General features: G+C 40.3%; 1 protein-coding gene across 2 annotated transcripts in view; it reads left to right on the top strand.

Moving 5' to 3' along the window:
- SHTN1 (shootin 1) overlaps nucleotides 1-16,165 on the top strand; it is a 67,249-nt gene that overhangs the window by 32,381 nt on the left and 18,703 nt on the right. For both annotated transcript variants that reach the window (XM_074591339.1, XM_074591340.1), the window contains exons 9-11: nucleotides 11,155-11,301; nucleotides 12,366-12,519; nucleotides 14,554-14,659. In XM_074591339.1, the coding sequence (XP_074447440.1) occupies nucleotides 11,155-11,301; nucleotides 12,366-12,519; nucleotides 14,554-14,659 (407 nt within the window). The remainder of the gene's footprint in view (nucleotides 1-11,154; nucleotides 11,302-12,365; nucleotides 12,520-14,553; nucleotides 14,660-16,165) is intronic.

Raw genomic sequence — 16,165 nt, 5'->3', positions numbered from 1 at the left:
AGGGATCTTGTAAAAAGAACTCATTGCAACTGGGCAAAAACCTGCCAGCGTAGATGACTTGATTTCAATTCCCAGCTCTCGTACAAAAGATGTCTTTGAATGTCCATATACGACTTAGCTAACATCTGTATTTCATCCGTAAAATGGGTTTACTATTTCAACAGCATTTGTAAAGCACTTCAGAATTATCCACGCAGTCTTACCTCTTTCCCCTTTTAAAGCGAGGTTTTAAATTTGTAATGGGCTTAGTCAGCCACAACATTTCAGTGTGGTATATGCAGTGGTTGTGTCTGGGAAGGATTAGCTACCTTTCTAGTGATACAATTTGAAGCCCTGTGTTTTTCCTGAAAAAATATGTGAACTCACGAAAAAAAATGTTGCAAAATACAATATTGAGGATTGTGCAAGTTTAGCTGCTGTTTAACATATGCCTTTTGATTAACCTAGTGCAGGGAGCATTCAGGCTGAAAAAAACCTGTTTCTGTGTTCTGGAAAAGGTATTAACTCCCAAAGAGGAAAATGAATTACTGGGTAGCATTATGCAATGGCTGGTTGTTGCCTTAGAAAATGCTGACAAACTCTCTCATTCTCTTGATAGACTGCAGCCCTATAAAATCCGGAGTTTGTTTTATGTTTTCTTTCCACTTAAGTGCTTTTTCTGGTTGCACTCTGGATTTTGAGAGCTCTGCACAGCCATGCATCAATATTTTCTTTATTAATGGTTGGGCTTCCTAAGTAATCACTTTTCAGGGAGCTCGGATTTAAAGAAACCCATTATATATAAAACCTACATGATTCACCAGTACTGAAATAAGGGAAACATCTGATATGAAGTGGATTTTAGATTTTAAAATCATGGCTGCCAGCAAGCAGGTATTTAGCCTTCAGGAAGTCAGCTTTGTCAGAATAGAGGGCTCTTTTGCTTTTTGTCTTTGCTGCTGCTGTTTTTCTCTCTTAAAAAGTTAAATAATGTATTTGGTAACTCCTGTACATCTAACTGCGTTCAGTCAGTGATTGTAAGCAAGAGCATATATGCGTTTTGAACCTGTATAGAAAACAGTGAATAGGCTTACTGTGTTCTTTTATTCTTGTGGGTTTTTGATGGGTATTTGAGTGTTTTGGATATGAACAGAATCATATAGCAATGTTTTAAACGGAATGAATTTTGTGAGGTTTGAGATTAAACTGTAAACAACTTTGAAAATCTGGAAGCTAGGGGTGAGGAAGTTGATCTCAATGTTGCTTGCACTCGCTCTCTCGTGCCCGAGAGCGCTCTCTCTGTGCTGTGTACAAAGGCAGGAGAACTTCAGGGCACCCGGGCCAAGGGTACTGGTTCCCTTTCTCCTCATTCCACCTTTTGCCACTCTTTCCTGTTCTTTCCTTTGCAAGGTCACTCCGTTGACCCTTTGGAAAACCCACTGAAGGAGCTAACTTGCAGAACCCTAGTAACTTCTAGGTACAGATCAAGTTCTCTTTCTGTTAATAGGAAAATTTGCGTTTGGTAACAGGGTTGGGTGCTCGTGCTAAAGGGGAAAGGTATTTGCAAATTCAAGCGTATTAAGCTTTGGCAGATCCTGTTTCATTCATACAGGTATATGGTATAACCTAGTTTTTGATGAACTACTGCTTTATCAGTTCCACTACTGAAGCTTCAGTCGTTTGATGAGTCACCTTGTGATTGAAGTCAATGTAAATTTATGTACCTTGTGTATATATACATACTTGCAGTCTCCTACCTGTTGTTGCCTGTCTCTTGCCACATGTTGAAAAATTAACTGTACTTTAGGCGTAGCTAAAGTAGCTGACACATTTCCCCCCCACAAAGGGAATAAGAAATGATAGAAATGAAAATTATTAAAATGTTCTGTTAACTTCCAAATTTTAGGTATAGAGATGGACGTTTCAGGAGGCTGTTAGAGTCGAGATGTGGGAGACAAGTCACTCAAGCAGAGTGATTTCTGAAATCAAAGAGACTGCACATGCAGCCTCTTCCAAACTCCGCTTTTACAGAGCTTGGTGAGATGCTGAGCAGAACTGGACGCCTCCCTTTGCCGTGCCTTCAGTGCCACTTGGCCATTTACATTTGATCAAAGGCTCACTGTGGTTTTTCAGTAATAAAAATGAGATCTGCAAATTCCATTCAAATTTATTGAAGATAGAGACATTTATTAGTGACCAAAAGTTGTTAAACAACATATTGCTTGTGCTTATTAAGTATTCATTTGGATATTTTCAAGACTGTTACCAGTCTGTGCTATAAAATATTACCTTCTTGCAACTATTTTTAAATTTTAGGAAACCTGTATTTGTTCATTATCTATGCTTTTATGATAACTATTTTTCTAACACAATTTTTTTAAACCTCTTGAGATTGCACAGGCATTATTGTTTCATTAGCGGTGTTTGTTGACTGTAATATCTGCAGCGCTGTTATTTTAAGAAAAGTTTCTGAGAATGTTGAGCATGTTCATTTACCATGCATTATTACAGTGTGTGTCTTGCAGCTCCTCCTGTTGCTTTGCTTTATCTTCTGAAGTACAGAACAATTATGTGCTTCTGTTCATTAACTGACAACAGAAGATTGTACATAAATGTCTTACATCTCTCAGAAATGAGTAATATATAAATGTGCAGTTAAACTGGTTTTCAGCTCATAAAAGAGTATAATCTGATACTCTGGGCCCAGAATGTTGCTTCTCTTAGATCCATAACTGTACTATTCAGACACCTATACATTTTGAAAGGTGACATTTAAAGTACTTTTTGTATTTGAATAACAAAACGACAAGCAAGCTCTTAAGGAAAATGCCAAAAAAATGCTGATTATTTGCAAATGAGTGCTCCTTGATTTTTGGCATTATCTAGTTATTATCTCTTCCGAAAACGTGGGCCCCTGTTGTTGCAGATTGACAGCATACCTCTTCCGTTGAGGCTTTTCATTTCATGACATTCTCCCATCCAAAACTGAGTCATTACAGCACTGAACTTCAGGCCTGCGCTAGAATTCCCGTTGTGTACCTACTCTCTTCCTATGGTATCGTGGTAGTCAGAAAGATTTTTGGAAAGTTTTTTTTAAAATACAGGAGCATTTGGCAACAAAGGCATTGCACAGTTGTGTTTGGGGAGCTAGTAGCGTTCCAAATTACTTTAAAATTCCATCATCGGCCTGGTTTTGCATTGATGGTGTCCCCTTAGTGTCCGGAGACATTAGAGGGACAGGCTCTGGCCCATGGCTGCATCGACAGCAGCAAAGCTTTGTGCTGGGGTGAGGTTGTTTGGGCGTCCTCTCGCATGGATCATGCCAGAAGGTCACAGCTGTGTTTTGAGAGCTGAGGTTTCTAGGATGTGCTTACAGGAGCTGTTTGTATTGTGCCAGGGATGTGCAAGGATTTTCTGCTTTCTTTCATCGGCCACAAGTTTCCTCTGTCCCTATATAACGTTTCTTGAAAAAAAAACAAAAAATCTTGCTAGATTTTTGCTTGAGTTTTGCAGAAGTTGGTTGCGATAAGCTGTGCAGCGTTGAGAGAAGGAATAGCTTTGAGTAAAGGCAATGCTGCACGTTCAGTGTGTTGTGCTTGACTCCTCTGGAGCGCTTTGAGAAAGGAAATAGGCTCCGAGTAATGGAGCGTCACCACAGCACCACGGCGTAGACTTCAGAACAGCATATTTTTGTGTTTCATGTTACTGTTTGTGACATCTCAAACAGCCTAGATGTGTGTTTTAGCTCACTGAAATACAGACTTGCTGCCTGTGGAGGGCTGGTTTGGTGGTGGGCACGCTGCCTTTCAAAGGGGCTGAGGTATCCAAAGCTTGCCTTGAGTGGGGGAGAGTTGGCCCATGTGTTCCGATGAACCCCTTTCTCCATAGCGTGGCTTCATCTTCTAGCTTTTCCCTCCTGGGGTTGGCTTATGTCTGCGATGGGAGGAGACCAGAGGAGCGGCTGGCGAGAGCTGCTGTTCGAAGTGATGCCCGTTGCGTCCTGCCCTGCTGCCAAGCCAGGAGGATTTGCCACAGAACGTGAGCAATTGGGAGTGCAGGTGTGAGAGATAATGGGGCGGGTGAGCGTGTGTGCAGAAGCGAACGCAGATGGGGGCGAAAGGAAAGACAAGGAGCGAGAGAGGGAGGAGGGCGCAAGCACATATAGGAGTGAGCGAACACTTGAAAATCAGAGCTTTTGATTAAAAAAAAAAATAATCCAATACAGCTTTAATTATAGTCATGCTGCTGGCACCACCATAATATATATTTAATTAATCAAAAATGATCCAACTTCAAACATTAGAATTCATGCTCTTTAGAGGTTCTAAAGAAACTGAGTAAATATTGTCAGCCATGGTGTGGAGAGGGGGAAGGAAAAAGAAAGAGGGTTTGAAATGAGTCACAATCCATTGTGAAAGGTACAGGAATCTGCATAAAAGAACTAAGTAAATAGAGTGTGTAAGGGGTGGGGGCATGGAAGAATCTGTACCTACCTGAATAAAACAGGGTTGTTAACACAGGAATCTTGGCAAGCTTAACCAGAATTCTAGTGTCATGTTTTAAGAGACACTTTAAGATCTCTCAGCTCTTTGTGGAGCCGTTTATCAGAAAACAAAGGAAGGCAGAGAGTATCTTGAAGGCCATCGCAAGAATATAGAGGCTAGCCCTGAAAAGCACTCTTCCACAGAGATGAGCAAAATAAAATACATACAGCCAAAGCAAGCCAAAAGGGGAGGAACACAGTCAGAGAAGTAAATTGGAAGTCTTAGCAATGTAAAAATCCCAGGAGTTTAACAAAATAAACTGGCATAAATGGTTTATTAAGCATACATCCTGCCTTGCAACAATATTTTGTAAAGTGAACAGTATATTACTGTCGTGGGTGCTGGCATGGGGACAACCCCTGCACCTAAAGTTACTCTGGAAGCCTCCCGGAGGAGAGGCAGTGTGCGCTCAAAGTTAGCACTGAGCTGTTTTTTTCTATCCTCTTTGTCTTGGATAAATAGAAATGAGGTGTCAAACTGCTAAGCAGGTGTGTTGGGTTTCCTCTCACTTTTGAGGCTAGCCTAGGCTTTTTCTCAAAACACACAACTGGGGAAAAAATGAAGGGTTTCCCGAGTGTTTATGGTTGTCTGTAAAGTAGTTCATGGTTTGAGAGATTGAAAGGCTGCGTTCAAAGCAACTGTGATCCAGATGGATTCAAAAAATAACGTGAATCTGTAATGTGCATTGTTCATCTTTTCCTTGACTTTTCCTCCAATTCTCAATACTTACCAATGCATTTAAACAGCATACTATATACCTATGTCTGTGTTTCTAAGTAACTATTACACAACAACATGTTTGCATTTAACTTGTTAACCTCAAAATGCCTCCATCCCATACCTGGGCCGGCGCACAGCTGACACCACTTAATCTGGGAATGAAGCTTCCCTTATTGAAAGGTAAAAGGTGGCTATCATTTTGTAAGACTTAGGAAAAATTATTGTCATTCTTAACAGATGTCTGCACTACTCATGAGGTTGCGTGCAATGGATTTGGTTATCTCGATGACATGAGCTCCCAAAGAACGCTTCCTGAGATTCATTTGTGACCTTTTGGGTTAATTTGTGAGGACTTTTGCATTAACGTGCTACATCTGTGAGTGGATTCTGCAAAACCAGCCCCCATGGAGCAGCTCTGGGCTTACAATTACCACACTCTGTGCATTACCAAAGATAGTTCAACAGCAACTAGTATCTGAAGATAATTAATTTGCAGTCCAGCTGACTGAACTGGAAATAATAATTAAAAAGACATGATAAGTGGTTAGTACTTGAATTCTCCTGAGCTTGAATGTTACCACTTTTGAAGCATGATGTAACGGTAATACGTTTCATCAAGCTTTTTCCCAAGAACAGGCTTGTGAAATGGTAACAGATGTATGCTCTAGGAAACCATCTCTTTGGTCTCTATCTCTTTCTTTTTTTTTTTTTCCCCATCTTTTTTTTTGTTCAGGCAATTAATCTATTGGGGGGAAAAAAGTGAAGAGGTTTCCTCTTTTTTCATGTGGTATATGATCTATTTCTGAATATATTAGATGGTGTCTAAATGCTGTAAAAATGTGAGCGTTATAGAATGTATCACTATACTTCTACCATGGCAAAAAGAAAATCGCTAACTGCAGGAAATGAAGAAATAAGTGACAATAGAGATTATTTTTTTTCTCCCCTTTATTTTGAGCATGGGCAGTTATGCCTCATAAGTGAAGAATGAGCGCTGTAGTTTGACAAACGCTTTTGTACAGAAGAGGTTGGTAAAATAAATAATACTGTGGTTTTTAAGGAAGTCGGAATGCTGATGGGGACTCAGTTTTCTCACACTCAGAATACAAGCTCCAAGCACCTCTGTGGTGAGAAGCAAGTGATGGACAAGAAATAGGTTAACTCATCTACTCCAGTTCCCCCATTGTGGGTGAATTAGACCTCTTCTTTTGAGCCACAAAACTTACTGATGCTACCTCTTGTAGCTCTTCAGAAATAGTCCCTACAGAAGTTGCCTGGCAGTTGACCAAATAACTAAAGCAACTGTGTTGCATCTTTATTGGTCTAAAATTGATGCAGGTCTTAATAAAAACTATTAACCATAAAATATTATGAATCATCTAGAGAGAGGAGTGACTGTTGTCTGCCCATTACTGTGCATGTGTCCTTTTTTGTGATAATGTTGCTTGGTTTTTTGTGGCAGTTTGAAAATCCAACTCAGGTTAGTCTTTGGCTCCTCTGAAGGAGGAAGTCTAGGAAGGTCACAGCACATTGCCAGAAATGCATCGCTCTGGTTTCCGTACTTCATACGTTCCATAGGTCCTACTTGTTTTGGGTTTTTTTTGTTAGAGTCTTGTCCTGTGCCCTCCATGCCCTTGATATTAGCCATTTGGGTCATCTTCTCGTTCTGTCTGACATCGTGGGACGGTCGCTTTCCGTAGAAGCAGTTCCCAGGCCAGGAAGAACACATGCACTGGATAAAAAATTTTCAGATCATAGTAAAGCCACATGCACTTACTTCAGCACACAATTTTTTCTAGATTGTGTCCTAACTGCAGAACGCATTTATTTGTTGTAGCTTTTTTCCTGAGTAGCACTTCAGACACCTATGAACCCACTAAACCACAAGGGATTTATAACTCATACGAGGCTGATATCATCGCCTGATGTGCAGCATTGAGCCTGAGTATAGAGAGAGCATTTCTAGGTCAGTGTCCAAACCGTGTGTTTCTTAATGTGTTTTAATAAGATACATCTGTTTCTCAACTCTTCTATCAAAAAACTCCACTAGCCATTGTTTCCTGCTGTAATATTTACATGCAGTGAAGCTCACGAGCCCAGGTGTCCTTAATAATACAGTACAGCTAAGCAGTTGCAAAGTTTGAGTATATATATATTTTTTTCCTGATTAGCCATTGAACTAAAATCCACACATAATGCAAAAGACTCCTGTAAACTATAATAAATGTAAATGAGTGGGTTCCGGCTCCATGGGGATGACTTACTGATTTCTCCCTCGGATGTGCAGGGGATGGAGTGGTGCTGACAAGGGCTGAAATCAGACTCTGCCTTGCTACGTACCTTTTGTTATTCTATTCATAGCGGGTACTGTTTGCCACTGATTTTTATTTTACTTTATGCAATCAATGATTAACTTATTATAGGAGTGCTGCCGTATTGAGACATTCTTCTCCCTTCAAACTGTAGCCAAGACAAAAAAGTTATTCCACGGAGTGAGTACCCAAATGATGTGTAGATGGAAATGTAGCAACATACGGATATTAAAGCATTTCCTTTGGCCTCATTTTGCTCCTGGGCGAGGAGTTAGTTGGAAAGCATCCAGTTAGACCCCGAATGCTACTTGAACGAGGATCGAAGTTCCCAGGGACTTGACACTAACAGAGTTGCTTTCTAACTTTTTTAATGAGGAAGAATTCCTTTTTCAGCTCTGGTGTAAACAGAAAACAGCTGCAGCAAACGCTCTGTAGGGTAATGGTTAGAGCAGCGGTCTGAGAATGAGGTGTGGCCCCATTAGGGTCAAGGAAAAAAACTTCTGTTATTTTCAGGATTTCACTCCCTACTCTTTCCCCCTCCCCAATTCTGGGGCAGTGGAAAGTGGCTAAATCCCATATTTCCTGCACTTCAGAGCTTCTGTTTGTAAATTCACGAGGGAAATAGAGGTAGCTGGTTTGCACAACACTTGGAGATTTTGTAAATGAAAATGGTAAATGTAAGCAAACTGTGGTCCTTTGTCATCTGCCTTTAGTTGCAGTCGCGGTTTCAGTAGATTCTTCCAGCGTCGACTTAAGTTTCTAGCATTGATTGGGATACTCTGCAGATAATTGTCTAGCAGGTGGCAAAGTCGGAACTAATCCATCAATTGGTTAAATTCCACCTAGTCTAAATAATCCTGTTAGTAGCTGTTTTGTCCTTTCAGCAGTCACTTTAATTAATATTCAGGCTTGTGCAGGCAGTCAGATTTCTGCCCTGCTGCAGCAGGACTTGATTGTTTTAAATTAGAATTAATTTCTAACGGTCTTTTTTTGTCCCATGTCAAACACACGGAGCAACCTCTTAAAGACTTGCAATCACTTCATCACCAGCTCTCTTCCTGCTTTATCTGTTATGACCATCTTGTCTAGTTTTGTTCCCCCCGTTTAGAATATGCTGATACTTCAAGGACGTGTGTGTAAGTAACTTCTGAAACGGATGGGACTCCCCGTGAGAAATTGATTCCCCTGTATCTGGTTGCAGCATTAAGTTATAAGCAACAATTTTTTTTTTTTTTGTGGTGGAGAAATACATTTTGCATCTATTGTAAGCAGGAACATATTTGCAATGTCATGAAATGAATTTATAAAACTAATTGAAAATGCAGGACTTCATGTGAAAGCTTCTGAATGAAAAGGTTTTCACACAATTCTTCAAGAGGATTTTTTTTTTCATTTTGTTGCAGAGGAGCATGAAACAAAGTGAATATGAATTTTCTACATTTGGTGAAGTATCTGCTCAAGCTTTCTGCTCCCTCAAGCTGGAACAACTCTGTTCTGTTGGTTTTAGTGGCAGAAACTCAGCAAACAAAACCCTGGAATTATCACCTCAAAATACTTTTCAAATTCCAAAAAAACGAAACCCAAGTTTTCACTTTGCTTTGAAAGTACACAGTAGGTAAACTGCGATGTTTGCTAAAGGTGTCTTCTGGAGAGATGTTTTCTGTCAGGGTTAAATAACTTCCGACTGACTTAACGGGAAAGCAGGAGGCTTTTGAGACAGCACTGAGTTCTTTAGCAGCGATTTAGAGGCCTTTCTAAAGTATAATGTTTCAAAGATGCTGTTTCTTTTAAGAAGATAAAATGTTAGCCAAGTAGATGGGTTGTGATATAAAGGCAAACCTTTACGGGTGGGGAGCTTTGATTCTGAACTTCTCTGGCCTTTGAATTGTTTTTGCCACAGCCCTACTAGTGTAAGGTAATGCAGGCATAATTGGTTTGACTACCAGAATTTTGGGACCGGGAGCTGATGTCCAGTGCACATTTGCGCCATGCCACAGTACCCTGTGTATTGCCGTAAACTTGTTTTCCTTTTTTTTTTATAACTAAGTATAGTCCTAGAGCCTGTATTCATTGTTTCCTCTTCATCGAATACTTCCAGTCCTTTATTGCCTACCCCCATGGCACAGCTTTGCCCAATGAAGTGTTCATTGTAGGTTTTATTAGTATTAAGGCCGCGTCACTTGACTCTTCTTGGCACGCAGGGTCAAGCAGGCTGCGTGGTGAGTGAAAAGGTCAGCGCGGTCAGTAGGCTTCTCCGTCTCGATGTACAGCAGAGAGAGAGTCACTTGCTAAGAAGACTCAGCTGAAGTGGGATGGAATGCTTGCCACAAATCTGCATCAGCTGCTGGTTCTTTAAAATTCAATCATATTTAAAAAAAATAAAATAATAATCATGGAGCATTGCAGTAGCACTGGATGGGATGAAGCCATATGTTGTATCTTTAATTTCGGTTTGTGAATAAATAGTATAGGAACCTGAAAAGATCTCCTGGAACTTTTGTATTTCTAATACTTTATTCTTAAAATATCTTCTTGCTTTTGCTGAGCTGTACAACAGTGTTTTACACTCTGAGGGAGTGTCTGTGTTCTCAGGCTGTTCTCTGTTTTCCCGCCACAAGTGGCACGCTCTGCTGACCCGCGCACACTCACCTGGAAGCTCAGCCTGACCCGATCCCTATTTCTGCTGTAAGAGTAGGCACAGCTGAGTTTGTCAAGAGTGGAAACCCTTGTTACCTGGGGGGACAACCTTCTACCTGAAAGAGATGGCAAGATGCAGAACAAATTCACTAGGAATCTTTTTTGGCAGGAAGCAAGCTTTTTTTTTTTTCTCCCCAAGTTCTTAAACAGTTTGAAAGGAGCAGATCTCTCTTGTGGAAACTGCGTGTGCTGGCAGCCTCTGCATCTCTGAGGTGCAGCCAAGAGAAACGTGTGATGTTTTTATCAATGTCATGTCTCTAGACCGTTTGATTCCCCACTGCACCCCCACCAGTGTATCAAAAATAAAACTGGGGAAGAGGAAAAAATGCAACCATCAGAAGTAAAAGGCTGAAATCGCCCTGAAATGACTTTTCCTGGGGCAAATGCATACACCGATTATACAAACACGGACTGAAATTCATTTCCCAAAGACACTCCACATTTGCATATCCAGGTAACCCTCAAATAAGTGGGCTTTTTGCCAAGGCTTGCAGATGCCTTTGAGGAGATAGCTTGTGAATTCATAGATGTTTTTTCCTCCACCCAGAGTTCTTTTAATCTCTCCAGAGCTCTGAGAATAGGGATCACATTTGTTCCTATTTCCAGGAAACAAAATTCAGAGATGCATTTAAATTCTGAACACTGCCAATGTGTGGGTCATTGAGGTGTAGCAGTGGGAGGTTCTCTCAGCAAACACCTGGTTCCTTTCAGTGTGAGCTCAGCTCTTGCAATTTTGCTCTTGAACTTCCTTTCCCCTTCCTTGTCGCCCTCTTTCTCTCTACATCTACCAGATTAACACAATGTCAGGTTTTTTGTTTTCTTTCCAATTGCCGTATTTCCCAGGATAGCATTAGACTGTGCTTAACTATTGTTTTTGCTGGGGGGGTGTTTTGTTTTGGCAGATGTTTATTGAACAAAACAAGATGAAAAGGCAAAGTCAGTTGCTTCTGCAAAATTCTGCTCCTGATCAACAGCTTTTAAAGGCTTTGGATGACAACGCTAAGCTAACCCATACCTTAGAAGAAGAGAGGCTTCAACACCAACAAAAGGTAAAACAGGATTACTTTTCATCTCATGCAGAAGTATTTGAAAGCCTCCTGAATTTAAGGAGGCTCGTGTATTTGTTATGTTCAGAAGTATTTGAGATCTTGTCCCCCGTAAGAGTTCACAATCCAGAAACTGTACTTCAGAGAAGATTGTGATTCCCTTATTCTGGGTCACTGTAAGACAGAAGTACAAAACCTGAAGGTTTTTCACTCTGAAGGCTCTGGTTTAGTTACATATTTTATTCTGGATGCCGTAAAGTGCAATTACAAGCATTAAGTCAAGTTCCATGAAGTGAAGAAGAGATGACAGGAGAATATTTTGGACGTTGAGTAATAAAAAGGGTATCTGGGGGGGGGGAGGAATTTTCTGTTAGCTGCGGGGCCTGTTCTTAGAACTCTGGTAGTAGAGTAATGCTAGGAATAGGTAGGCAGTTCCTGTGCTAAGCAACACTAAGACTCTGCGTAATCTCACATGCTTCTGAATGAGTATTTTGGAAGAATAATTTCCAGTTCATAGAAAACCTCTACAGCTTTGGCTCCTTGAAGTCTAGAGCCAAATGTATATATTTAGGGAGTTGGGAAGTGATTGCTACTTTGCACCTGAAGGCTGCCTCTACACCTGATATTCCGTAATTTATCCACTGGCATCTGCATGAGTTGAGACAAGGGAGTTTAAATAACCAACCTGCCAGTGGAAGCAGTCAGGAAGAGAACTAAAATGTCAATGTTCTCGTGCTTCAAATGAAGAAATGTTCTGAAATTAAGTTCTAATTAAAAAACTCTGTAAAAAGAAAAAGGGAACATTGTCTAGCTTAAGTACTTTGGAGCTGAAGACGCATTCTGAAGAAGAGATAAAACAAATGAGGATCATAACAGAAAATTCTGACATATCTCAGAAAAATCTGTCCAGCTCTCATTCAAAAATGTCCTCTTTCTGGGACTTGTACTTCACTGCCATACTATAACATCAAGTTTTCAGGAATAACTGTCCCTAATGGGTTATTTGTCAAAAGGAAGGACGGAAAATAGCTTTTATTGTAATGAATATTATTGTTTTCCAACTGCAGATCAAAGAATTGGAAGAGCAGCTAGAGAATCAAGCGCTGCATAAGGAGATTAGTCGCCTTAAACAGCAGCTAGAACTTTTGGAAGAAGATAAAAAGGAACTAGAGCTTAAGTGTCAGAACGCAGAAGAAAAAGCAAGAGACCTAAAGCATTCAGGTAAAATAACGTAATAATTTTCATTTTAGAGGTGCAGTGTGGGGGGTGAGCGGTGCACGTCTAATAGAATTATATGTGTTACGTTGGAGACCTCAAAAGCAACAGTTTTTGTGTAGCCAAGATCCAGACCTGTGCTTCACAAGACAAAGGACAGCAACTGCCTTCAACCGCAGAACAGTCATGTCCAGAATGTGTGTGAAAGAATAACCTTGTAAAACTTCTGTAAGGTATAAAAATGCTGTTGTTAAATTGCCCTGAGTCTTACAGATGGATATATACACGTGAGTGGGTTTCTGAGTGAAAGACACGATCCTTCGTATTCAGTCAAAAGGTGTCTTCTTACCTAGTTTTAGAAATAAATAAAATGGGATAACTCGGCTCTCTTTTTTTTTTGTTTTTGTTTGGTTTTGCGAAGGTGGACAGTGATTTATCAGACTGTGGAGTCTGCATTGTACGAATTGTACAAAAACATCCCATAATTATCCAGCTACCCAACCCTTTAATAGTCTTGCAGTAGGAGACACCAGTGAAAATAGAGACATGATTTAGCCCTTCATGTTGACATGTGAGAAAACAGTTTCTGCTGATGTGAGAGGATGTGTGGGTTGTTTGGTTTTTTGTTTGTTTTTATTAAACGGATACTAAAAAGGTAAGTCCTGCCTTCAGAGCCCTACGAAGGGAGTTAGCCAAACAAATCCAGTGGGCTTTTGTGACTCATATCCATGAGAATTTTGCGTCTAAATCTCTGTACTTCAGTCAAATATTTTGTTTCACATCAAGTGACTGAGAGGAAGGAAACAGTCTTGCTAGCTAGTGTGTGTCTTTCTCTTAAGATTTAAACTAACAAACACCTGAAGAATACAGACAGGAAAGATTCACAGAATATTTCAGAGGGAGCAACTGTTGCTCTCAGGATGGTGCCTGGCTTGTCTGCATCATCCCATCTGTTGAATGAGGAAATTTCTGACCTAATGCTCTTGATTTAAAATTGCTTTTAAAAAGGGCCCCTGGCGTGCGTGGCCTCGCTATAGGGAATGTGGGGCTGTTGCTGGTGAAGTATTTGCATGTGCCTTTGCTTCCAGTCCTTGTTCAGCTCTTGGCCTAAGCAGGTGCTAGTTCTAAGTATGGTCAGGGAAGCATTTGAGCCCCCATCAGAGGACACCAAAGGCCCCATCCTTACGTAAGACTCCACGTATAGCCACGCTTTTCCAAAACATAACCTGAATACGTGCTTCAGAAGGAATTTGTCCGCGTAAAGATTGTACCTGTAATTTAAAGTCACTCAGTTGATTTTTTTTTTTTTTCCTTTTTAAATTTAAAAAGTAAATGTTAAAGATCGTAATTTTAATTTGAATCCATCATTATGAGAACAAAGAAGCATATCCACTTTGGAAATCGTATTCTGTACTTCTGCCATAATTCTTACTGTATTCAGAACAATTGCTAAGAATTTTTGTAATTTAGACATTTAAGACTTTTTTTATTCTGTTTCTGCCCTTCCCCAGTTAATTGCATTTGACAACATTTCAAGTGCAGGAAAGTAATTTCCACATTTTAGATCTGACACGAAAACAGGAGAGGAAGAATCCATTCTGCCCACCGCCCATTTTTGACCATTTTTATGGGGAAAACCCAGACTATCAGCAAAACAGAGATTAAGTCTGGAAGCTGAAAATGTTCATTTCTTTCATCTCATGTTAGTTCATTCTAAAATAGACTGTTGCAGGAATATGATCAACTTTTCCCTGCTCTGTCATCTTCTATGAAGAATCCTGTGTGAGGGAAAGTGTCATTTTCATTTCAAAAGTAACTCAGGTTGGAGGTAGCTGGTTTAATGAGAATCCTGTGCATCTAGGTCATTGTTCTTGCTAGAAAACGTTGCCAAAAATAGGACTTCCTAGCAGTTGTGTCATTTAGTCTTGTTTGTTTTTTAGTTAATTAGTAGCTTTTTTGCTTAAACCATCAGAGTTGGATTTTAGGGTAGACATGAGGAACCAAAATCTCGCTCTAATTTGTTCTATTGCTCTTGCGCAGTTGATGAACTTCAAAAACGAATACAGCAGTCTGAAAATCCTGCACCACCTCCTCCACCGCCGCCCCCTCCTCCTCTTCCTCCTCCCCCTCCTCCTAACCCTATACGGTAAGTGCTTAAATCGAGGGTCACAGCATTAATGCTTTGCTGAAGCAGAAGACGTTACATGAGCTTGCATCCAGGCAGGAATAATGTCTTTAAAGGAAAAAAAAGACTTTCTCCATCTGTCTTGGACTCTTTACGAGCAGGACACGCTCTGTGCCCCACCTGCCAGCAGACTAACACCCTGACCAATTTTGAAGAGTGGCTGCCTTGCCAAGCCTGACAAATTGTCCGGACTGTGACTTTGGAAGAGGAGGGATACCTGTCTCCTCTAAATTTGGGAGACTATTTTTTTTCTATTCACCTGATAGCTATAATTATAGGCTTGTGAAGTGCTTGTCAGAATCTACTGCCAAGAAAACCCCTTTGAACCAAAGGATGTGTTGGATTACTGTGTGTCCCTTCTTGTCAGATACTGGTGATGAAAATGCAGACTCTGTTGAGTTCCCACAACTGATTTCATAACTTAAAAAGAAAAAATAATAAAAAAAAAAAAACCCCAACAAAAAAATCACCACCCCATCATCAAGCAGTCTCGGGCAAAATTATCAAAATTATGCATGATTTTTGCAAAGGACTGTAAAAGACGCTGAACAATATATGATGTATCAGGCGTTAGACCCAAAGTAATTAACTAAGCCCTAAAGTGTGCTTAGTTAATTTTAGGAACTCAGCTAATCATCATGTTGACTGCTTGGTTTTAAAAATAAATGGACTTTCATGACACTTTCTAACCTTCTGTAATAAAAATTCCATACAGGAGTGTTGTTAACTGCTGTGTTAAATATATGAATAGAGATGATTAGCGGGGAGAATTCATCCCTTTATGCATCTTGCTTTCTTTTTGGAAACCTAAACTTAAAATGTTCTGAACAATTGTGTTTGGTCTTTTGCTCCTTTTATGTCTGTTAAACTCATCTGGCTGGCTTGCTTCTTTCTCACTGGCGTGTAGCATGAATTAAACGTGTGAGGGTGTTGTGGGGGGGTTTGTTTAAGTTTGTGCCCTGCCCTTTATTATTTGGAATAGATAACAGTATTCATTTTAAGGCCTGTAGTAGCTAGATCAGAATATTTCCTTCAGGCGCTGTGAAGTTTACGTGCGTAGGGGTGGTTTCAGAGCCTCGGCACTGGATGCTGCTTTTTTCTGTGACAGAGTTTTGACCCTTTATATCAGGGAGGTGACTCCACTCCGTAAGGAGCAATATTCATTAGGGAGTGACAGGCTCCACGGACACATCAAGTGCCTGTAGGAGCTTATACTTGGGCTTTAAGATGACTTATTTCCTTGCCTGGACTTTTACGTTTTGACTGTATTGAAGGGATAATTATTTGACACTGTAAGAAAATTACAAACTTGGAGTTGGTGAGGAGATACTGATCACCATATTTAAGTGTCCTCTGGAGAACAGTACTTCACTTCAATATCCATAGCTCTTCCTTCCTTTTATTATGCCGGAGCAGCTTCAATTTGTCATGTGTCACAATGAGACACTGTCTTTTAATATTCAAATC

This window comes from Larus michahellis, chromosome 6, assembly GCF_964199755.1.
Source record: "Larus michahellis chromosome 6, bLarMic1.1, whole genome shotgun sequence".
NCBI classification, from domain to species: Eukaryota; Metazoa; Chordata; class Aves; order Charadriiformes; family Laridae; genus Larus; species Larus michahellis.
Note: the sequence above shows the minus strand (reverse complement) of the source record. Positions and strands in the feature narration are given on the sequence as shown.